At 41.1% G+C, this 25904-nt stretch overlaps 1 protein-coding gene across 9 annotated transcripts in view; it reads right to left on the bottom strand.

Annotated features, from left to right (window-relative positions):
* phldb1b (pleckstrin homology-like domain, family B, member 1b) overlaps nt 1-24815 on the bottom strand; it is a 79086-nt gene extending 54271 nt beyond the window's left edge. For 7 of the 9 annotated variants that reach the window (XM_062385307.1, XM_062385302.1, XM_062385303.1 and 4 more), the window contains exon 1: nt 19045-19197. In XM_062385307.1, coding sequence (XP_062241291.1) covers nt 19045-19189 — 145 coding nt within the window. In that variant the 5' untranslated portion in view covers nt 19190-19197. Of the gene's footprint in view, nt 1-14600; nt 15114-19044; nt 19216-21022; nt 21147-24713 lie in introns of those variants that run through there. The other 2 variants (XM_062385310.1, XM_062385304.1) reach the window with 2 other exon arrangements.
* Nucleotides 24816-25904: the final 1089 nt, after the last annotated feature.

The following is a 25904-nucleotide window of genomic DNA, read 5'->3' on the forward strand; positions in this document are numbered from 1 at the left end:
ATTCAGCCTCTTCATGTGCCACACGACCGATAAAAGATAAGCGGTCACATGTTAATTGCCCTCTCAATTTAGCGCCATTGTCCTGCTGAGATTATGAGGGAGAGGTCTTCCAGGCAGAGCAGAGATAAGATCCCTGCTTGTCGTCACAGGAGAACAAGAAGGTGGAAACTTCTCCATGACAAAGGTGATGTACAATAAAGCCAGATGCCCTTTTATTCTGGACAAACATACACTGACAGGCTGGGAGGAAACACCTGATTAGATCACGAGCGGCGGGCACGGACACAACTGACGCACAATGATGGAAAGTGGCTGTTGTGACAAATAGATAAATCTGCAGCCCAGAGGCAGCGGAACAGGTCAGTAAAAGCAGAGACACCTCAGGAGTCACTCAGAACAGACATCACACCGGTTTCCACTCGAAAATACCTTAATTCCATTTCTATTTTTAAAATGTCTTACCCAATCTTTCCTTTCACTGGGCTCCCTCACCCAACACATGAACTAACTAACTTGCCTGAAAATGCATAAACCTTGCTATGGATACAATTTAGCCTTTGCTGATTCCTCACACTCCTATCGCATAACCTCTTCCAGAAGAGAACAACTGGCATTACACTCAGCTACCAGCGTCGAACTCAACATGGATAATCAATTAAAATCGCGTTGACCCTGTTGTGTTTGCTAACAGCTGTTAAATTCTGTATTTTACAATGATACAACTGCTAACATGCAGTTGTATCATACATCCTTGGCCAGGAAATGAATTATTCTTTCCTAGCAGTCAATCTGTGTACATCGACATGCGCTGAGTGCAGGCAAGTGGTCACATAAGCCGATTTCCAACAAAAAAGGTAGCAGTATGGATGTAGCCATAACTGGGCCACCAAGACACACAATCACAAGGCAGTTGAGGGTCACCAAATAAACTGTAAGTATTAACACAGTGGGAGAAAACTGGAGCAACACAAGGAATCCCTTCAAGACACTTGGAGAACAATCCAACTCCACACAAGATAGGACTCTTGAACACTCAACCTTGCTTTGAGTGTTAATTTAAATGGTGCAGTGTATTGAGGAGTTCCAAACTGATTTCTTAAGCTACAACAAGTTCATGCAAGTCATCAGGGTTTGGATAATTACTGGCAGGATGAAAACACATTCAGCAAGAGCCCTTCCTTATATTGAACGGAAAAGCCACTCGTTGTTGTTGGGTGTAGAATTGTTGTTTTCTTTGGTCTTTATTGACCCAAGTGTAAACAAGGCTCACATTTGAACTAGCAACCTTTTGGTCACAACGAGACTTGTGAATCATGGCAGCTGTTGTAAAAACATTTTCAATTCCCTGATCTATAAGAAATCTCTTCACAAACATTTCTGAATAACTTGAACAGTTACATCAGCTGAACACTCTCTTAGTGGTCGATTGCTTCTGTCAGATAAATAATAAGGAAATGTGTGTGATACAGAAATCACAGGACGTTTAGCGATCTTATTCGTTCATTAACCTTGTGCAATATTCGATATAACAAAATTAAATAGAATGACTGCAATATTTAAGTATTAAACGTTCACTGTTTTCCATCTTTCATAGTTATTATGAAAGTATTTTAATGTACATCATATTTTGTAAATACTTTATTCATGTACATTTTATATTATTATTATTGTTGTTCTGTCTTTATTAAGCATTTACTTTATTTTTAATACCGAACTTACTTTTGTCAATCGAGCTTTGCAGAAATTTCTTTCACTCTTTCATCGCTGGTGTGACAAGAGATCTTGAATCTTTAGTCTCGCAGACAAAGCAAGACCTTGGAAAACCTTCATGAAAGTCATTACTATTTGTTAGTGAAACAACGTGTCTCTCTGTCTCTTTGCACACTGTAGTGTGTCTTGCACACAAGTTGGAATCCTAAGCTTGTAAATAATTGCTGACTAGCACAGGGGCAGTGCTAAAAAGCATTTAGAAATAGATATTTTATATTGGTACAATAAGAGCTACATATCGCGTGAGCCAACAGAGTTTTGCTTGTTTGCATTTGTAAGTCTTCTTTACCTCCATTATCTGGATAAAGTGGTGCAGAAGCCTGTTTTTAAAGTTTCCATCAGCGTTTCCCTCAGTGGTTACAAAACTATCCTCAACATAATTTTGGTTTGTATTTTCCACAGTTGAAAGGGTTTCTGTCAATAGTTGGATGTTTCATCAGCAGGAAAATGAGCACACCATCAGTTCGCTCATGAAAGGAAAAACAAAAAGATGCTGAGTAAGGCCTTTGGAAGCAGCCATCGGGACGTTAATACCGCGGTCTGCAGAGCCACGTCAGCTCAGCCACCGTGTCTTCATGCTCTCCACTTCAGGCGTCATCCGACTCCTTCACCTAGCTCCTGTTTCCTCTGGATTCTGCAAGCAGCGCTCTCCTCCCGTCACCTCCTTGACTCACAACACGTACTGCTACCTTTCCTCCCGTCACCTCCTTGACTCACAACACGTACTGCTACCTTTCCTCCCGTCACCTCCCAGACTCACAACACGTACTCCTAACTCGGACTTGCTCTAACACGATTTCCCCAGTAAAGATCAATTCAGAAGCTTCATGGAAGAATGCTGGGTAAAAGAGCATGGCTTGAAATCGCATGTATCTGACGCAGTCATAACAGAGCTGGCTCTGTGGAACACCATGCAACATTTTGACTCAGCAATTGGGTAAAAACAGTGACAGGAGACGTGGAAGAACAATGATGACTTCACGTCTACACATCCAACCGTGTCCTGTTATAAATTACTTGATAAAGTCCTGCTTTAGGGGTAAATGAAAATCCTATATCAATGAGATATTATCTGGTTGTATAACTATTGTTGAATGAAAAACCATGAAGAGGAAGGTTGTTATTTAACAGCATATATCTTAAATAATACACTAATACCTCCTCGTTTTGAATTCCAGGTCCAGTAAATTCATATATGGCAGCAGTAAAAACTATTGACTTCAAATGTTCTATGAAAATACCATGAAGATATTACGGAAGCTGCATTTTTTAGCTCAAAGTACCACAGATGGCATCAAGCTGGCTTTTTTCTATGTCTTTCTATTCCAAAAATAATTATATCACAATCATCAGCTGTAGCCACTTCATATTAGTTAATTAGCTAACTTCATAGTTGTTCATTTGCATTTAAATTAGCGCACTCAACACACAATTAGCATGGATCTTAACAAGCAGGGATTCTGAAGATGTCAAACGTAGAATGTCACTCAGTAGAGCAAATACCTCTGCCAAAGCCCAACAGATCACATTTGAATTCACTAGATCTAGATTTTAACTTGGCTCAGCACAGTATTGCACTCACTCATAAACATCAGCCCCTAAAACTTCAAAAAGATCCATAAATCATTCTATGAAAAGTCAACAAACATGTTAAAAAAATGCCCTCTCACAATGTGTAAGAAATTGTTAGCAAAATTCCTGGATCCGCACCCTGATCCGGAGATTCGCCAAAATTCAATGGCACCTTACTGTTATGCCCCACCCCTCTACAAAAAGTCAGGGAAAGTAGTTTTGGTAATTCTGATAACTGGAAAACAAATTGAAAAAAAAAAACTAAATGGACAAATCTCGAAAAAATTCCCATACACATCTGTTTTCTAAATGTTATGTATACTGTTTTTCCCACAACTTCTGAACTTCAGTTGATGCTTCTGAAGTTCCAAGAGTTAACAAAGAGTATCTGTGAGTAATGTGTGCATGAACATACAGGCACCAGAGTGGGGCAGAGGTATTTGCTGATGGATGAGAAAAGACACTTCTCCTCTCCTCTGTTCTCTCAGCACAAACTGCTGCTGGCAGCTGACACTCACTCAAACACTGAAAGCTCTGCTGCCCCTGAGGGAGCCGGCCCCTGTATCTGTGCACCCTCAGCGCCCTGTGTGTGGTCACTGACAGGACAGTGGCCACCAGGGATGAGTCAGCAAAACAGCACAAACACTCACACACACTCACACACAAAAAACGTCTACACACGCAACACGCATGCTCATTCAGAAACAGTGGCTATGATGCAGCATTAGTATATATTTACATAGCCCGTATCAACAAATCACAATTTGACTATAGTTGCATAGAAAAATTTATGTGCGATTTAATTGCATTGTTTCACTATCATACTTTATTTTCAAGCTTTTACTACATTTGGAATCAGAAGTTAGACTAGAGTGGTAATGACAAATTAATGTCTATGTGAATTACAGTAGTGATTTTTGTTTCAAATGTAACAAAACAGCAAAAATGTCAGCACAATTTACCAAAACCCAGAGCATGTGTTTACAGCTTGTTGTTTTGGTCCAGTAGTCCAAAAACACTACATAATACGACCAAATGATTGTTATGCTCCACAAAAATATCCCCAAGTTTTATCAGATCATAACTTAAGCTAATCATTTCAACACTTGTTCAGATAAAAGACTTTTGTAAAACAATTAGAAAACTATAATATTAGCTGCCAGCCAAAATCAATGATTGAGAATATTAAATGATCAACCAGCTCATTACCTAAACCAAAATGAAAACAGCCTCTCTGTTTAGAAACACTGACTTCACGATCTGACAACTGCCTAAAATGACCTGGGTGATATTCAATAGTATTAGCTCCAACTTGACTAACAACATTATATCACTAACAAAATATTTTTCCGTTGTATTCATTTCATGAAGGTGATGACACTTTTAATTTTAAATCCCTTTGTCCGTGTTGGCACAAAACACGTGTCTGTCTATAACCCACCAGGGTTTGTGATGGATAAAAACATGAAAATGTGAAATACAGGCCTTCATTTAATATTTAATTTAATATTCTAGCTACATAATCGTCCCAAAATACCTCAAGTCTTTGCTCATTTAAAAAAAGTGAAAAAACTATTTACGAAGCAAAGCCAATGTCAGGCAGAACACACAGCATCTTCCTAATCAATCCATTGACTTGTAGTGAAATGCTGTCTGAAGACCATTACTGGCAGTCTCTTGATACCAATTAGCACTCATCTAGTCGAGCATTACAACACCGCACAGCTACTTATCATGATGGATCCTCCAGCAGCGAGGAGCCACACTGCAGGGAGCGTCACACAATAGAGCTTGTCTAAGTAGCAGTAGATTTATGATTATGTGAGACATGGAGCATTTATCCAGGTCCCTGGAATGGTTAGGAATATGGAGCTGCTCTAAACAGGCCATGTATCATCCTCATAGTGGAGAAGGTGGGGATGGTTCGGATCGTAAATCATACAGTTATCCATTATAGAGCACCGTCGCAACTGTTGACACAGAGAAACAGCAGTGGTTCGTTTCGCAATTACGGGAATGACAGTTTAATTTAATGGAAGCACCTGTGTAAAGTCAATGAACTGGGAATGACCGATGTATGAAGAGAGGTCTGTTTGGATAGTTCCAGCTTGAAGAACATTTAAAAACCAAGATCGAAGAAGCAGAAAAAAACAGAGCTAGTCAATAGCTTATGTTAACTGTAACTTTACGTAACAGCCGCTGTTTCTGGTCTCAAACACCAGTCCCCCACCCAAATAAAGGGTCTTTTTCTCACCTTATCTCCAGCACATACCACATACCATTCTCATATCAACAAAACCAATCGGTGGAGTTGTTGACCATCCATTAACCACACCCCAAATCACTAAATCCTCTATTTAGACTGGGAGGGCTTTGGGTAAGAGATGTTTGGGATGAGTCTGTTTTTCTGGCATGTCTGTGTGCTGCTCAACACATTTATGAATCATCACAATTACATATCAGGGCTCAACATCCAATTGGTCTCAGTTTTATCGGAAAGCACCAAGTTAGCAGTGAGTTCTGTACAATTTTTGTATGCTTTGTCTCGAGAAAAGAAATGCCCCGAGATCCCCAAAAAGTTTTCCAGTACCGATCCAAAGTCCTCCTGTGTATTCTGAGCTTCAACCTGTGAGGCCTCGTCTTCAAAGCTCATGTTTTCCTCAGTGATCTAGGAGCTAATCAGCTGCGGTGACAGGAAAGGAGAACCGGGGGTTGATGGAGGTCGAGCTCTCTGGGAATCAACTTTCTCCACAGCAGAGGGGTGGTCTCTTTGACATTTATTAATGACGTTTCAAAAGGTTCAGCTACTGTAGCAGTAAATGTTAGATCCAATGAGAAATAGCATTATTTCCTCTGCCAATGAGGTTATGTTTTCATCTGCATTTGTCTGCCTGTTATTTAGCGGGATTACGTAAAAAACAATTACCACAAAACTTGGTGGAAGAATGTGGTACGGGTCAATTTTGGTGTAAACCCGAATCAGAAGCCAGGACATTTTTTTCCAACTTTATTTAACATAGTAAGGAAGGGGACTTTTCAACATTTTTGTCAGAGAATAATTCATGGATCTTGATGGAAAAATCTGACGTGTTTGAGGGACTGATATTAATGAATCTAGTGAATTCAGGATTTTAGAATGCAATCTTTACTGCACCTTTGCACCAATGTAGCCTGATATCTGGAAACACTCAGATGGTTAGGTGACTATGGCAGTCCTGGTCAGGTCATCTGATCCAAACAAATGTATCACAACCAATTTGTATTCTTTGGCACAGTTTCCACTAATAATCATTGTGCCAACTCAGAAGCTCTTTCCCGTCTGTTTTTCAGTAGTTGGTTGCGTATATAGCAAACTGTGTGTGGCATCATTTTTTCCAAGAACAACCACTGCACCACAATCTGGTTTCAATTGTTCCAAACCATGTGGAGTCTTCTTAATAACCTTGTACTTGCACTAAGCCTTAATTGAAAACAAAATACGAGTCATTTTCCTTGACGTGCTCTGACCTATTTTAGGGGCTCATATTTATGCTCTTCACATTCAACATAACAAACATCGATCGCATCTATGCACCAGTCACCCACACTCCATTAGCAGTGATTTGGATCTCTTCTGTTATGTGCAGTATCAGCCCCACATTGGAAATGATAGCTTCAGATATTGAAAACACACCAGTATCTCTTGTTCCCCTCCTCCACAAGAACCCCCTGACCCTGGATAAGCAAGTCAAGATTCTTCCAGGAGCCAGCGGTTCACAAACAGCTCTCTGACAGGCTGAACACAGTGAAATGAGCTGCAGATACCGAGATCAGTTTAATTAACGGCTGCTTTTCAGACTCTTTCCAGCAGGAAAATATGACACATTGCCATATTCTGATTTACAACGCATGAAGTCATGTAGAACAGGACGGGCAATGTTGGTAAGAGGGATTGAAGTCACAGAGCGGAGGACGAGTGATGCATGTGTGCGTGCCTGTGTGAGAGTTAATCAGTTAGATTGATTCTCCCGATGGTGTGTGAAAGAACAATTTCTTCTCCGACACTCCAGGAACTGCTCCTCTAATCACCACCTTCATCACACAGAGTGCACTCTGAGCATTACTGCAAGAACAGCATCTTTCAGCCCTGCACTGTGCTGTTCCCTTGCGTAGCTCCACTTTAACAAAGAGAAGACCAAATACTAATCAGGAATGTGGGTTAAAAGTAAAATATATTTATAAGAAAATGTGGATTTCCATCAATTCTATTGTGCTGTAAAAACAGAATACCTGTTCGATTTACCATAAGTCTCATCATATGGAATGAGCACATACATTTTACTGTAAAGGTCATCCCTACCTTCCCACAAGCGCACTATGACCCCATTCTCTGATAAAACTAGGAACACATAAGTGGATTATAGAGCACATACTGTAAGAGAAAACACTGCTACAGATTGAGTCAAGGTGACAATCTATAAATAGTCTTTGTCAGTCAGCAAAATAATAGAACACAGACATTTTCCCATAAAATAATCCTTAGAGGAGACTTTTTAAGGAAATACATGTGCATTGCCATTTAATACATTTTTGCAAGTATAAAACATGTGTAAAAAGATGTGTTGAATTTGCTTTGCTTTTGTTTAATTTCACCCAGGTTTTCAAGGCAATATAAGTCTAATAAGGCTTTAACTCTTGATTAGTTTAATTGATGATTCATCTGTCAGTGACTCTTACAAAACGATCAGTTACAAATGCCTGTCACAGTTCAAATTGACTGATTGATTTTTCAGGTTTGTTCGACCAACAATCCAAAAACTAGAGCACTTCTGTAACCAGGAGCAGATAGAAGAAAAACTGTCATAAAGAATAACTGAAATCCAGTAGATGACCTGAACCAATCAAGGTCCAGTATTGTGGCTTTGATTTAAGTCCAAGAAAATAAATACATTATTTACACACATAGAATATTTTACTAATCCTGAGTCAGTCTAGAAAAAAATCATTAAAAAAGGAACATCTACTAAATCTTCTAACTTAATGCCAGAGCTGTCAGGATTAATAATTTTAAGAACCCTTCTGAGTATTTATTTGGGACACTTCATGCCAATCAGCATTAATGCCACATCATGCCTCAAGGGTACTGTGGCATTGGAGAGAGAAATGGTTGGCAGCACTGGACCTGATCTGAAAAGTGTCTGTGGTACAAGTATTCCATGGGTTGTGGTGCGGCCACATTAAATCTTTCCAGAGCGGCCGCCTCAAGTACATTTCCCAGAAGATTAGATCAGAGGAACCAGAGGTGGTCAGAGAGAGAACGCTTCACATTCTACCAGAGTGAGTTCATGTAGAGTCATGGAAGTTTGGTTAAAGTGCTAGAGTTACACTTATATAAGAAATGCTATTCTGTAAACGTTACATGCTAGTAACACTGGCTGTGCCTTGTTGAGTAGCACATCACGTCTGTGGCTTCAGATCCGGCTCACGAGTGTTGTCCCATTAGACTCTCTGCAGCAGCCTGTCTGTCAGAAGCTGTGAAAACACATTTTCATCTAAAGCATGTTCACAGGATCACTGTCACCCAACGACACGGCAAAAAGAACAAGCAGGAAGTGAAGAAACCTGAATACTGGTGGTTTAACACCATCTGCCGTACTGTCGAAGTCTTTCTTCTTGGAATTTCTTTTGAGGACGTTTCCAAGTGTACAGCGGCTTTTCTTCTCATGTTCAAATATGATGGTTTTTGCAGGCAGATTGCGAGTGCTCTGACAATAAAAAGTGGGATCATCTGAACTTTGTTGGAGAAAGTAGCTCCGTAGAGCGGAAGGTTTGGGCAGCCTGGTTCCAGCCCTCATCTCAGTTATGCTAAGAGTTTCATACAGTCCTGGTTCTCTACTCAGTTACAGCTGTTTGGAAAATAACGGAGCTAATCAGAGCTTTGTTGGTAGGATTTAAAATACGTCATCTAAAAAACTGAACAGAAACAAAAAAAAAAGTTTGTGCTTAAAAAATAATAACTCCTAAATCGGCAGCAACAATTGGTCAACATGACAGACATGAACTGCAGCCAATGAACACTTCTGCAAACAACGGATAATTATCGACTGGTACTTTCATTGGCTGGATGATATGATATGATAATCTGTTTTCAGACCTGCAGCAAACTTTGGATAATCACCTGACATTTTCAACAGGTATTATGTGAGAACACAAGTGAGAGGCTCTGAGCTGTCTCCAGAATTTCTCCAGCTAGCCCTCTAGTAAAAACTCTGGGTAATCTCGGAGTGAGCCCATATACAGCAGGAGATTCTCCCGATGATTCACAGAGAGCGAGTTAATGATGTAATGAACATAAGCAAATCCGAACAAAAATTATTGTAATTATACAAATATCTAATGATGAGAAATAGAAGAAGTTGTCAACTGAAAAAGACAGCAAGATTCAAGAGATTTTGGTGATAAGAGTCGACACTGGTGTCAATGTGCTGGGAAATAAAACACGTGATCTCCACAGTGGAATTAATATGTTACATCTTCTCTCTGCCTGCTGCATCATCCTTCCAGAGATTTCTGTGTTGTTGTGAACACGTCTGAGCAGAGAACCTCCTGCTGCGTTGTTCATGTGTGAAAGACAAACTCCAGAGAAAGTCCAGACCCATTTCTGCAGACATCCTCCAGAGTTCATGTGTTGTTCATGTGTTAAAACAGCTTTAGTGATGTTGGATTTCTGTCAATATCATTTGGTGACATGAATGACAGCTCTCTTGGGGAGGTTCTTCCCATTCTTCTTTTACCTTTGTGTAAGAATCATAGAGTCAGCAAACTGACAGTAACGCCCAAAAGAAGAGCTTATACTATATGTACAAAATTATTTACAGTACATAATCTGCTTAGAGAAAATCTTAAAGGTGCCCATTGTTTCTTTAGATATTTATCAGCCTAGGAAATTTCACTTGTATATAAGTAATTCAGATACAGTAGTTGAAAAATCTGTGTAAAACCCTGAGTCTATGGAGCTTCGCTGCACATCACTCCACTCATCCTCTCAGCCAAACTGTGTTCTCCAGGCCAGAGTAATAACAGCAACTTTTTATCCACTATTAGTTTACTGAGAGGCAGAAAAAACTTGTGATTTTGTTGTCGTGGATGACAAAGGCGTTGCCACTAAACCAGGTCACTAAAGTAGGAGAGGAGGTGTAGACAAAGGGATGCCCGCAACTATGGCTGACAGTTGCTATGGAACGCTGATGGTTTACAGCCTCAGCAAAGGCCAGAGAGTCAAGCCCACCGGTTAATCAATGACTGCCTTTCACTGAGCCAGGGCCCATCAAACACAGATGCACATACCAGAGAAAGATATGGGACTGGTCTGAAAGGAGTATACAGGGAAGAGGAGGAGGAGGGGTCAAAGCCTGCATTCACATTAGGAAAAACCATCCGAGCAAACACAAGTTCAGAAGAAATGACTTGGAGGAAGTGATCACGTGTTCAAACCAGTCTGATGCCACTATGGAAGATTTCTCCACAAGTCCTCAGACGTCATCGGTTCTTACCCTTGGGCACGACTGATAAAACATCGTCCAAAACAGTCGCAGGTCTTGCAGACCTTCTTGGTCACGGTTACAATAACAAACACACAGTTACACTTCTGGAATGGTGACAAGTCGTAACCTTTACGACTTTACGCATAAAAACTACTTTGTTACTCTTAAGAAAAGATTGTGGTTTGGGCTAAAGTAAGTGCTCCCTCCTTCGGCCAAGAGAACATTATACAACTGTTTGCACAGTCTGAGTCGTGCCCCTCCTGGAGAGTAAACCCAACTTTATGTGTAACATTAGTGGAATTAGTGAATCTTCAAAACATTCTGCCCTATTCACATCCCTTCTGCTCTCACAGCATCCACATCCCACAGACCAGATGCAGTCTCTGCAGCAGTGCCGTCAGCTGCCGTCTCTAGTGGACGCTCGTCACAATTAACAGAGGCTGGTTACTGCTTGTCCCAACAGATGTTACCTCCTTGCCCAGACACCCCCGTCCACTCCCTCCCTCCCTCTCCTTTTGTCACAACTACTTGAGCCAATCCCCTGCTGTTAGAACATGCTTCCACAGGCAGATGGCTGCAGGTCTGAGGATCAATCAGTATCAAACCGAACGGTGGGAGAGGGTTTTTTAAATTCAGGTGACAACTCACATCCCAAGCTGCTGTAGCAAACTTAGTAAAATGTACACAAACCTGTCACTTACAGAATTCAGACATGTCCAGGTTAAAAATACATGAAGTGACAAGTGCAATTGTACTGGTTGTATACCTGCATACTTATTCATAATTGTCAAGGCCTTTCACAGGTATAGTTTATCTGTACTTCCCCTGTCACATTTGCTTTAATTCTGTCTCGTTATAAACTCTTCCTGGCTGGTTTTATTTTTATTTGCCCCTTTTTTGAAAATAAAGTCAATCCAAATGTTGCTTCTTTTAGTTTGTTGGTAAAAAGCAAACAAGCTTCAAAACTCATTCCCATTACTCCTTCCAATCGTTCATTTACCCTAAAGTCAGCAATAAACTGAGATTCCAGACAGTTATGAATCATGTTGTGTGGGAACGAAGGTCCTCTAAATGGAAGGAAGCATTTACTGTTAATCCAAACCATGATTTATTTTATAACCAAGAAGTTTGTGACTGAACTCTACCAAACCATGGTCACAGCTTTAGCCGCCTGCTTGTTATTATGGCCATGATGAAAACTTGTTACTGGTAAACTCCTACAGGTTGTATTATTGTTACGATGATGACAAAGGTGCGGTATGTTGCTGCTGTTGGTACATTGTTTTGGGTTGTATCTGAAATGAGATGGAATCTTCCTTATTTTTTAGACTGTTATCTGTTAGTCTGTTATCACTTACTGTTGACTACAGTTCACTGTTTATCTCTAGCACGTGTTGATGTGTCATTAATAACTTTATACCTAACTGACTTAAGATAAAACAACTTCCACATTCTTTATGGTTATAGGCTCGGTCGCTGCCCTGAGGCTTAGATCAAGCCAAAATGGGCGTGGCTTCATCTGAACTGAGTTGGATAAATTATGAACACGCCCAGTTCAGTAGTGGCCATAGCGACCAAGGTTATGGCGGTGGCCCTCAGAAGATAAGACAGACAAGGTGGCCGGTGGCATCGGGAAAGTAAAGTATTATGATAAGCAGTTGGTACCTTGGGCTCTCAGGGTGACTTTCTGACACAAGGTGTTTCTTAGTCTAAAAAGTATTGAGATATAAAAAGTAAGTTAGGTAAAATGGGAAGGGATTAAGGAAAAAAATAGGATTATACCCAGAAGCTACTCATGTAGGGATGGATCAGATTGGGGTTGCATCGGTAATTTATCAACTAGTACTGCTCAATTTCTCTTCAATGCATCAAGCTTCACCTAAAGCTACTGCTTCATAAATCTGAGGTTAACCTGAAAACGTCCACAAGATATCCTTCACATGATCTCTTTTGAGTTGGAGGAATTGTTGGCAAATGGCGAGTTTACATCTAGGAAAACAGACGACTGATATATTGAATTGGTGCTTGGGAATAAGCAGATACCCTGATTTGAGGGATCAGATCTGTTTGGAGAAAGAGACAAATGGATGAGTGCATATGTCAGCATTGCCTCCACAATTAAGGGGAGAAGTGAAACTGACACTTCAAGGTTCTGTTTCAGGAGTAAGGAAACCTCTTTCAAAATCAATCTACACTGGTTCCTTGTATCGCACATTTGTCCTATGTTATGTTCATTTCATGAATACATAATAACCATCAAGAAGAAGAGAGAAGAAGAAAAAAAAAGAAGAAAAAAGAGCATATAAAGAATAGTTGGGATTTCATTATATAGAGTGAGCACGACCCTGGTCTACTCAAGGCACTGGCGTATTTGTAGTATTTATCCACTGTCTCATTTGGACATATTGCCTTGACCTCAGTGTAGTCAGAGGATGTGCGGTCAAAGACAACATGCAGGAACACACACACACAGACACACTAACCCAGCATATGCACACCAGCTGCTGCCAGCCTCTTTCTTCTCTCACACATGTCTGACCCGTGCTCTGGGCCTGCTGGAGCAGCCCTATACATCACATCTGCAGCCACCTGATGAGCATTTCTCTCAGACTGCTCTCTTTACAAGGGGGCCAACACAATATGTCAGAGATGACAGATGTTGAGAAGGTGAGGCAGCAGAGACATGACCACATTTCCAAAGGAGTGTGAATGGTGCAAATGGCTCAGAGAAAAAGGCCCCAGGGGGGGCTCTAATATGAGCAGAACTCAGTCACCCAGAGGTGAAGCAGAATGCACAGAAGGAAAGCTCTCTTCTATTCCAGGTACCAGCCCTGATCAGGTCACACTGGCAACAAGGAATAGCTGTGTAACAGTATACAGTCACATTAGGGTCTGGTTATGCCAGACTGCAGGGGGGCGGGGTGTTCTGACAGACCTGTATATGTTTGTAGTCTATAAACATAACTCACATGGAGGCAGGGACATAGAATGCTGGGGACTGGATGGCAGGAGACAGCCAAGTTGGAGCAGGTGTTCATAGTTGGATGTGTGGGGTGAAAGACCAAACTCCATCCGAAAAAGCTGCCAAGTTTAACTTTGATTCCATTTAAGTAACATGTTTAGTGTTCAATTATGAAAAAACAACGAAATCATGTATAAGGGATTATTAGAAAACAATCGGCATAAGAAATAACATGAAGCAGGCCTTTATGTAAACATAATCAAAACTGTCATAATTTGCTAGCACAGCTAACTACCGCCCACTTGGGAGAACTTCAGTGGACGACTTAGCCGAGAAAGAACATCATGATAGTGGAATTATTAAAAAATAGGGTAAGTAATGTTCGCTGGCTGTATGCCGAATGGAACAGAGCCTCATTTTAACATATAAATAGTAAGTCTTGTTCTATCATACAAACATTTAATCGGATCAACAGAGGCATGTTGTATTATAGAGCTTTTCGAGCGGAGGTTTTGCACGTTAACTGGAAAGAAAAGTGAAGCTAAAATGTGTCATTTTCCACATCAGCAGAACAGTGTCCGCACTCTGTTAGCTAGCCACATAAAGTGAGAAGGATCTAGTTGTTGGAACGTTATTTGTCCGCAGTTTTCCTTCAGTCAACCGCAAGCTTCACTAGTTACAAGCGTGACGCGAACACTTACACTCACACACACACACACACACACACACACACACACACACTGTACAACTATAACAGTAGAAGCAGGACTTACTTTAACTCCAGTGAATGAAACCTCTCTCTCCCTCCGGTGTTTTCATCGCCTCGGCTCCTTTAAATCAAGCCACGTGTTTTTCCTCCCTGCCAGTTTAATGTGGAACAACGGGCGCGTTTATGAGCTTTTTGTCCCGACGCGCTTTTGTTATGATAATCCTTAAATAGACTTAATATATTCTGCTCATATCTGAGCGCTCACTAAAGAGTGGGTGAGCGTCCCGGACACTTGTTAAACCGCGGCTCCATCCGCTGCTGCTGCTTCTGCCGCTGCTGTGATGGTTTATCCCAGCTCCTTCAAACCAGTGCGGGAGTTCTACTGTCTGCAGTGGGATCCCTGCTCCATTGTCTCCTCCTTCCCGGGGCCATTCACACGCTGGAGACGCTGGATCTCACCCACACAGTGCGGAGGGAAGAAACAGCTGGTTCACACACACACACAGGCAGTCACCTCAAAACCACTGCTGTCAGAGAGAGAGTGGAGCGGAGGGAGGAGGAGCAGGACGGATGAAAAGAAGGTGGAGACCCCGATCCTGAGTCAGAGAGAGGGAGAGGGGGGAGAGAGAGAGAGAAGGAGGGAGGGAGAGAGGTAAAGAGCGGCAGAAGAACAAGGTGGAGATCCTGAGTCAGAAAGAGAGGGGGGGAGAGAGGGAGGGAGGGAGAAAGAAAAGAAGAGAGAGGGAGGGGGAGAGAGAGAGAGAGAGAGAGGTAAAGGTTCCTGATCCTGAGTCAGAGAGAGAGAGAGAGAGAGAAGGGGTGGCAGAGGAAGGTGGAGACCCTGATCCTGAGTTCGAGGGACAGGGGGGAGAGAGAGAGGGAGAGACAGACAGAGAAAGAGAGAAGGGGGGGGGGGTTCTATCCCTGAAACACACACACATCAGATCAATTCGATATATTCCATATGATTAAGGTGGGACCATTTCTGTTTTGGAAACAAACTCATGATAGGATTTAATCTGAGCAAGTGTGTGTGTGTGTGTGTGTGTGTGTGTGTGTGTGTGTGTGTGTGTGTGTGTGTGTGTGTGTGTGTGTGTGTCTATAGGGAATGCATTACGTCAATGTGTGTCCTAGCAACTATAGAGAGAGGTGCAGGAGTGTGTGTGTGTGTCACATTCTTGTTTATAGCTTAAGACCAAAGGTGAAGGTGTAAAGTAATACCAGACATTTCTTTGCCATAAGTCACATCATCTTAAATCTGTAAAAAGCCATAAAAGTACACGATAAAAGAAAAAAGTGAGGATAAGAGTTCCCTTCTTGAACATTAGTCTCTGTAATAAATGTAATGATAATGAAGATGTAATGTTATTATTTTTGTATTATTCCCGAATGAAACAATACAATTTACTGTAATCAGTAAGGGACATGAAATTCTACAGCTGAAACAAAACTAGCAATAGAACATGTAGAATGTGTCAAAATATTTACATTCATATTCTGGTAAATGTATCAGCAGCAAACTTAAGTAAAATACCCAAAGTAGTAACCAAAGCTACTGTGGTTTTTAAAAAAAAGTGTTTTAACTGCTGCATATTTAAATGTATTGTTATATATCCTTTAGTTATAATATATACTATTTTATATGCAAAATCTGGATCAGAAAAGTAATTATAGCTGCCAGATAAATGTAGTTAGATAAAATGTACAGTGTTGTGTTCCTTCAGAGATAATGTCCTCTTCAGTGAACATTAGCATTAGAGGCCTGTGAATTGTATGACATGCAATATATCTAAAATGTATTATCTATTAATTAAATATTGAACGTCCATAACTTTAGACTGATTAAAAAGAACAGCCTACATATACCATAATGCAACCCAGTAGAATATCTACCATTACTCTTATATCACTGTTTACTGTTTCAAAAAAGAATCTCCTTGTGTTTTTCCCGATAGGCTGAATCAAAGCGACCAACCATTGCCCCTTTAAAACGCCCAGAACAAACAGGGTTAGTTTTTACATGCCCTTTCCCTGCTGGGATTTCCCTCTGACAGCTCTTCTGATACATACTGTAAATCCCCGGGGATTACCACCAAACGCACGTTGAGCACATTTTCATTTTGTAACAATACGAACTTGTTTCTGCTTGATTCTCTATAAACTGCAACGCTGACATTTCAAAGGCCGTTTACAGCTGTAAACTATTCATCTGCCAGGTGTAGAAATACAGAGAGCAGACAGCGTTACATTCCCTGTGACACATATCGACGACGATATCTACGCTAGATTATTTTAATAATGTGATTATTTTTATTCCACCGTATTCAACTTACACACAAATTCACAGGAGTCACAGGTGCTTATCTCAGTCAAAGCAACAACAACAATCACTCCCTCTACAGCAATTTGTCCCCAAAGTTAAAGGCCTCTGGAATAGTCAACATGTTATAACCCTTCACGTGAACAGTAATAAAGCAAATTCAGTTACATTGAAAAACACTAACTATAAAATCTCCACTGTAGATAAACCAGGTAGGATGAACACAAAGATTATCAACAGTATATAAGTGACAGTATATTGTGGAACTGTTTGTTGTGGACTCACTAATGACAAGGAGTGTTTTTGAAGTAGCTCTGGAGCTTTAACACAGGACAAGAGAACAGAACCTCATTCAGGCTGGTTTAGAACAGGCACTGCACTGGCAAAACTAACTCATGGGAGGAACCACTAGAGTCTGATCTGCTTCCTGTGTTCGGTTGTGTCTTCCTCCAGTATCACTGATGAAGTAACATGTAAACAACTAAGACTATTTCTTCATGACCCCTTCAGCTCTCCCCACTGTGCAGGACCCCAACAGTGAACTCAACTTTACCCTCCACACTGATGCTTCCACCATGAGACCCACTCTGCAGCTAAAGTCGGATCTGTCTGGGGGTAGGAGGGGCAGTATAAATAGCACTGTGTCCCCTCTCAGGTTACCCTGTCAGGGCCCAGGTTGAAATACCACCAGACAGAGGGGACACATTGACAGACAGCACACAGCCACACACACACTGACACACACACACACACACACACATGTACACAAAAACATCACATCACATCACAGAGTCATGCAGGAAACTGGATACTTAGTGCAGAGAGCATTTACAAAGGAATAACATTAGTACATGTTGTGTGCATGTACTCTTTGCCCTATTAGTATTTCATTGTGAGGGAGAACACTGTTGGAGAGCGAGTCATAACGCTACAGTGTGTGATTACACATCAGCACAGATGGAAGTTTACACTGTGAGTAATGGTGAGTCGAGTGTCTGTAACTCACTCTCATGCAGACTGGGCTTCCTCTGAGGCTCTGATGTAAACGTCTATGAATGTGACTTTACTGAAACACTTACATTGGCCCCACCTACACGACTAATCATAACTTTTTTCTGATTATTGCGCATAATGAAAAAAAAACAACTCCTACACTAGTATATTTATGACTTAATTAATTGAATTTGAGAAGTAACATTATTTATTTATTTATTACTTATTTTGAAAGTTCTGTCTATCACTCATGATTTTATGTTTTTAAGTAAAATGTAAAAAGATATGGCCCCTTTGCCAGTCCAAAAGAACAGGGTCTCGATTTCGATAACATCTTTACTCCTGATCAACAATGACAATTAAATGTGAAATAATTAATATTGACAATTAAAGCCAATACTGTTCATAATACTGAAAGTGTCAGGTGACGTCTCACTTTTGTTCTCCAGCTCAGACACAACACAAAGTGCCGAATCATTCAGGTTCATCACAGCAGCTCTGAAAACCTCCAAACGGTAATGATTATTGGATCAAGCGTTGACAATACATTCTGCTTTATTTGCCATTTCTTGAATATCCTTGACTTCAGAAGTCAAGGAATCCAGTTATATTCACATGTCCTTTCTTAACTTCTCCTGGAAGCCTTAATTACTCTGTGAACAACCTTTAAAAAGAAAATCCCAGGGGATCATTTGAGTAAAGTCCTCCACAGCAATCAGTCTAAGATGCAGCAGATTAAAAATCAATGCGTCTCCCCTCTGGTTTCTTCATAATATCTGCATGCCTGGGCACAACAGAACTCACTCTGTTACCTCATTAACACAGAAACCTCGGGCCGTACTTCCGTCGATGGCTATTTAGAAGCACTCTGTAAATTGTATTGAGCAGACCTGCTGGCTCTTGTGCTGCATTTTCATTGACCACACAGAGAGCTGGTGTATTGATCTCTGGCTTAGCTGGGATCATACACGTTGGCCGGCAGGTGAAATTACAATGTATGGTCATCAGCTTCCTGTAATGTTTGTTCTACAGAGGAGAATATGGAAAACCATACACAGCAGAGGCCCTGTTGTTATCAATCTAAAGCAGTGTGAGCACATCAGAATGTGGCCTTATCGGCCACATTCTGATGTGCTCACACTGCTTTAGACTGCACATCAGAAGTGCTATGAAAGATTCAAAAGCAGAAACTGACCTTGTGACAGGCGGACGGGCTGCATGACCTGGAGACCGTCTATGGCGCAGAGGTTACCACAGGGGTGCAGCATGATGACCCCTGACCTGTTCTCTATGTAACAGTGCTGGGCAGCCACCCCGGGGCCCTGGAGGTTGATGTCCATGGGACCACGACCCAGAGTGGTCTGGCCTGAGGGAGGAGGAGGAAGAAGAGTTCAATCAAAATCTGATGTGAAGAAGTTACTGTGGTTCCCCATTCAGATGTGTCTTCATAGCCACTATCAGCAATTTGGGGTTCAGTAACTTGCTCAAAGATACAAACAGAAGGTATTGAACCATCAAACTTATGGTTAGTGGCCGACCCGCTCTATCTCCTGAGCCAAAGCTGGATTAAATTTATGTTTTTGCTGATTAATGTGCATTCAGAAATTTAAAATTATAAAAGTGAAAACATAGTTTAACATTTTTTCAAATGTTCACATTTTTACTATTCTACTACTACTTTACTATAAATATCACTATATTAAAATTCATATTATTAAAATCTCTTCCTCTTTAAAAGTCTTTATTCAGTTCTGTTTAGAAAAATCTTTGGAAACAATTGCAACTTCCGGGTTTATTTGTATTTGGACAGTTTCTCATTCGTCTCAAGCTCTGTCAGCTGTCGTGTGGTAATATACCTATAAGACAACTTCAGAGACTTCCTCAGACTCTGTGCTCTGTGTCTTGTCCTGACTTGTAGTGTGAACTGTGGGGCCTTATATACACACAGGTGTTTGCTTTTCTAAACTTTGTCTAATTCACTTCAAATGGCCCCAGGGGGACTTCAGTCAAGTACTAAAAACATCTCATGGATAATAAAAGCAAAGAGGAGGAACGTGACTTGACAACAATGCAACATTATAACAGACACTGGTTGAGTCAAGTGGTTGGACTCCATCAGGTCTAGATATAATCATGATTACAGTAGTAACAATAACGTAGGTTTGGTTATAAATATCATAGTGAATTATATTTATATATGTAAAGCGTCCCTGGGTACTGTGAAAGGCGCTATCTTTATGCAAGCCTTTATTATTATTGTAAAAGAAAACGTATATAAATATATGTTTATTGGGCTCAACATAATAGTAATAGGTAAATATTCTCTGTAAACTTCTGCTTCGCAGCCATGCTTTAAATCGTTCTCTCCTTATACTTTTCAATAAGCAACATTTACTACAAAATGTACAACCAGGAGCAGTTACCATTGTAACCCCTGAAGTCCTGTCACATAGCTCTGAACACAGGGAACAGACTGTTTATCAGCTAAATGGATTAAACAACTCAACCTCAAACAACAAGAGGAGATAAGACACTATTTAGGGGAAACAAGGACACAAGAGCACACCTGATCTATCCAGATCCTCGAGATTAGAGGGCAGGAGCAAATAAAATGTCACAGGCAAGTTTAAAAAAAACACAGACACATAGAACATTCACAAACATACTCTTTGCCTGCTCCTACCATTGACTCATGACAGGGGAATTATCAGCCTGCTGAAGTACAAACACAGACAGGAAGGGCACCACACAGACGGACAGACAAGTAAGACCTCAGGTCAAAAAGTCACCGGACAGATTAACAAGATAAAACTTTCCTCGATTGTTCAGACAAAGAGACGGACAAGGACGTCAGATGGATATAGAGGTGATAACAGGGTCAGGTCAGCACAGACACAAGTGTGTGTTGTTGCGGTACCTTGTAATACAATAATCTTAAATATATGTAGTTTAAAAAAGGGCATTACCACAATAAGGTAATTGTGTAATGATGATTGGGACAATACGATAGTAATTGACCAGTGACTCAGGAAAGCTTAGGAAGCATTTTTCAAAAGCGTTTTTTCTTAACATGAATGATTCTGTGTATTTCGTAGCACTGGCATTAGATGTTGGGTCATGGTGTCTCTGGAGCTACAGCTACTGGTGTGTTGGTGTTGCAGCAGCGGTCTCACCCTCAGGCAGGGGCAGCAGGGTGATAGCAGTGCTCAGGCGTCCACTACCCAAACTGACCAGGTGGGGGCGCTCCGCCTGAAACTTCAGCCCCTTTCCGGTCTCAATTAGGTCCAGTGGGGTGCTCTGCAGAAAAAGTCAAAGGTCGGTGAGATTATTATTATCTCAACATTTGGGTTAATTAAGAAGTCATCACATTTTGGTGTGGATCTGAATCAGGGGCCTGATCCAGGAAACGTATTTCTCTTTATTAATAGAACTGATATCTTTGAGTGAGTGCAATTTGGTGCAGCCTGATGGTGAGAGGAGTGGACGTTTTTCTTGGTGCAGAATGGCACTCTACTGAGCGCCATTCTTTTTTTTTTTCATAATTTTCAGCGTTTTTTATACTTCAAACTCACTGATTGGATAGTATCTTTCTTTTGGCAGAAAAACAAAACACTTGAGGAACTTGTGGTGTGCCCATAACAATTCTGACTGTTCTAAATTAGGTTGCTTGTAAAATAAGACTGCACTGACTGGTTTGGTTGGATTTTATTTGCATTTTAGGACCATTGATCTTGGAATTTCTCCTTTTGTGCCAATTTAACTTAAAACACACAGAATGTTGTATTACAAAGAAATATCCAATACTTTAGATGATCAAAACAAGAATTTAGAAAAACCTTTCATTCACAGCTACAGGTGCAATAAGAGGATTTGTAGTTGACTGGAATCCCCAACACTGAAGGTCTCATTGCAGACGATGCAACGTATTGTTTTTAATCTGATAATGCGTCTACATGTCTAAACCTAAGCAGGTCCCGCCCTCTGTCTCTACAGCTACGCTATGTGTGGACTGTAAGTGGCTCTCCATGAATGGTACCCAAAAGGCAATCATTTCCTGTCCATTAGCTGAACTAATTGTCTCTGAATCACAAAACAAGATATGACGCTCATCTTTGTGTCGAGCACTAACTGTAGTTTTACTGCTTCATCGATGCATCAGAGCCACAGAGAGGTTCATCCTCCGCTCTGGGGAGGAGAACAGGAGTCTGAATGTCTTCACCATGAGAGGCCATTTCTATAGCTGGATGCTCTGGCTGTTTACATATTCCTCTACACACCGAGATGTGTGAGCGTGTATGAGTGTGTGTGTGTGTGTGTGTTAGTTCTGCCTGAGCCAAACCACCATGTGCTGTCGGCTCAGCAAGGGGGAAGGGATGTCGCCATAGCAACCGCACTCCGCAATTAAGAAACATGAAGCTCCTGCAGGGTGTTCAGCGAGCTTGTGATGAGCACAGCAATGTCTAAATGTAAAGAGCATTCTGCTTTTCAGTGATGCTCTCACTGTGAAACTAGCCCAAACACACATAGCAAAATGTATTAATTATTATTGTTGTTTTTCACTCTGCCTTGTAACTCTATTTTATGACTTGATAGGATAGAATTGAACTTGTTCTCCTTGTGAGCAACATCATTTTCATTCATTTGATATTTATAACTCATTTGATCATTTACCTGTGGTTGTTCTCCAGTGACATGTCAACATGACCTGTGATACAGAAGTCACAACACTGGTTCCAACCTCTCTGGCTTTCAAATGAAGCAATATCTTTTCTCTTAACCCCTGTCACAGACTGACAAGGCTATTAGCTGCAAGCAGAATGTTCCCTTGTTAGATTCCTATTTAGAAGTAGCGTAGCACTTTGTGTTTTTACCATTTCTGTTGTTGTTCATTACCAGTGCACTTACTGGGCTCCCACCAATCCCCTGACCAACTAAAGCATATAATTTATCAGTCTCACAGGACCATGTCGCTCCGATGAATCCCCATCTGGTCACAATCCAGATCGTATTGACTTAATAACCACCACTTAAAAAGATCCTATTCAAGTCCTATTTATGTCACAGTGCTGAAAGTGTTAAATAAACTGTAAGGAGTGTGGAGTCACTCACTGACATGCTCTTGCATTTTAAAACCAGCTGTGGCGGTTTCTTTTTGTCCCAGTTCGGAGCCCCTACGTTTCTGTTTGACAAAATGCGTGCGATCATTGACTCTGCCTCACGGCTGGTTAGTTAGTTGTGTGTTTCCTAATAGGATTATGTGATTGTAGTGGTGCTGTCGGTGGAGTGGGGTCAAGACTAAGAGGATTGTTGAGAGACTGGCTGCGAGGCACTGGGAGGCTTCACTGGGAGCGATGAGAGGAGCAGGGAGGGACGCTGCACGATTCATACGGCTTCATCTGCAGAGTGCTGCTGCTCCCATGTGGTGCACACTTCAACAGCTTGCCTCCCTCTCTCTCTGTCTGCACACAGACTGTGCACTGTAATGCATTCATCTAAATTGATTTGCATGGAAAACACTGCATTTCGACTACATTTATGAATTAAATGTATTTGATTTGCTGCTTTTTTCAGTAAAATGTTTTACTAACATCTAAAGTACTAATGTATGAATGTTTGCATTATTATAATTATTGTTGTTGTTATGTTATTATGATAAACTTCATTATGTGTATATATTTTTTTAAGATATGTTTATTTATACCAAACACATGCACAGACATGCACTACACACTCATGCAATGGTAGGTAAATTTAACCTCTGCATTTAACCCATCTGTGTGCAGGACACACAGAGCAGTGAGCGACCATGTACGGCGCTCGGGGAGCAGATGTTGGGGGAGTAAGGTGCCTTGCTCAGGGGCACTAGACAGGGTAGGGAGACTCTTGGATTTTTGGACAGATCAATCCAGGTTCGTCTTTTGTTGTCTCTCCGTGGAGTCGAACCCGAGACGAACCAGAGACCTTCTCTGCCCATAGTCCAAGTTTCTACCACTAGACCACCGCCTCTCCTATATACATATATATATATATATAATTTTAAGCATAATGAAAAAAGCATAGTCTGCAACATTTCTCACACAAGAGACATATACATATTATGAAAATTGTTGTATATAATTCTCCATTATCTTCGTACAGTTATTTATAATGAAATGATTAAAATTATAACTTTTTGTGTTGGTATGAGATACATTTTTTCATTCCTTTTTTATCTCGTTTTATCAACCGGTTCTTGTTCTTCTTGTTTAATATAAACGCAAAAATGAAAACTGGAAACACACTCACACTCACACACACACATGCACACACACACACACAAACACACACAAAGCCCATACTTAATGCCTGATAGGATTGTCTGAGCCAGCAGGTGGGAAACGAGACATCCAATCTGCAGGTCTGTCTAATTACTGACTCTGGCAGAAGATTCCTGCTTGACAACAAACTGACACAAGCTGTCAGGACGCGTCATGGCCCCACCTGACCTTCTCTAGATGGGTCTTCTCTGGTTTTTATCATCCATGGAGACTTGATAGCCAACACTCTGTCAGAGCTTCCAAAGTGATGACATTTAAAATCTGTGGCTCCAGTTATCAGAGGAAGAAAGCGCTCACTGTGTGTGTTTGTCTGTCTGTGTGTGTGTGTGTGTGTGTGTGTGTGTGTGTGTGTGTGTGACTGGAGACATGCATCAGAACTGACACACTGACGACATATGACAGGGTTTTTCTGTGAAAGCTGCCAAGTTTAGAACAATAAAGCTCTTTCTGAACTCATTCCTCTTTTCTCTGTTTTCTCGCTCTGCATCTTCTCTCCCATCTCCCACAGCCTAAACCCAGCCACAACACACACCAGCACCACACTCACCTGTAACACCTGGTGGGTTTGCCGTCCACACTCGGGCATGTTCCTGTTCAGACGGTCCATGTCCACTGAGCTGTCCACGGCTCCCTGCGACACATGAAGATCCTGAGAGGGGAAATGACAACATCCATGTGAGCCAAAACATGAGTAACAAATGTCGTCATCGGTGACTTGATCTGCGCTGGAAGACAATGGTCAGTTTCTGGTTACATCTGAATTATACATTAAAGGTTTTATTTTTCTAAATTGTCTCAAACTCACACATTTTCCCACTGTAGCTTAAGGAAGTTTACTAATATTCACTGGGATTCCCCCTCCCCACTAATGTCTCACACTGTCAGCACATACACACACACACACACACACACACACACACACACACACACACACCAGATGGTAGAAAGAATTAAGCAATACACTTAGAGGAAGTAACACACACACGCATTTAAATCTCCTGACACATTCACTGGAGCCCTCTCTCTCTCTCTCTCTCTCGCTCGCTCTCTCTCTCGCTCTCTCTCTCTCTCTCTCTCTCTCTCTCTTTGAAACAAATAGATACACACACACACACACACACAAATTCCTCCCTGCTTACTAACTCAGTTTTAGGTATTTCCATCAAGTTGGCTAAGAACAAGTGACTATAAATAAATCCCATGTCTATATTAGGACAAGTTTTAGGTGGAATGTGTATGAGGGTGAATATATGGGAGAAAACACCTTCACAGTCATTATCTTGCGGTAGTGAGGAAACACAGAAAACCACAGGGAAAGGTTAAAAAACACATAATTATCACAATCACAGGGAATCAGAGGACCCGCAGTCGTTTGCTCGCCTAAAATGTTGTGCAGCAGGGATGCAAATTGTGGTTCTGATGTAGTCTGCCCTCAGGATAACAAAACACTGCAGCAGTATCATCATATTTGCTCCTCTGACAGATGGCGGAATGATATTCAGTGAGTCAGCCTCAAACAAGCCTCAAACAGTAAATCACGAAACACCCAGAAAACAAAAATTCAATGTTCAAGAATTCCATCTGCAAAAGTCTCCCACTGCATCAAGAAACTCTTTTCTGAGCCAGAAGAGGAAATAAACCATCCAACCTTTTCATGCTAACCTGTCCTTCGTTGTCTGTATAGGTGACAATTACCTTCCTCCAGTTGTCCAGCAAATGCATCGCCTCCATGGTGAAG

This window comes from Platichthys flesus, chromosome 4 (genome assembly GCF_949316205.1).
Source record: "Platichthys flesus chromosome 4, fPlaFle2.1, whole genome shotgun sequence".
Taxonomy (NCBI): Eukaryota; Metazoa; Chordata; class Actinopteri; order Pleuronectiformes; family Pleuronectidae; genus Platichthys; species Platichthys flesus.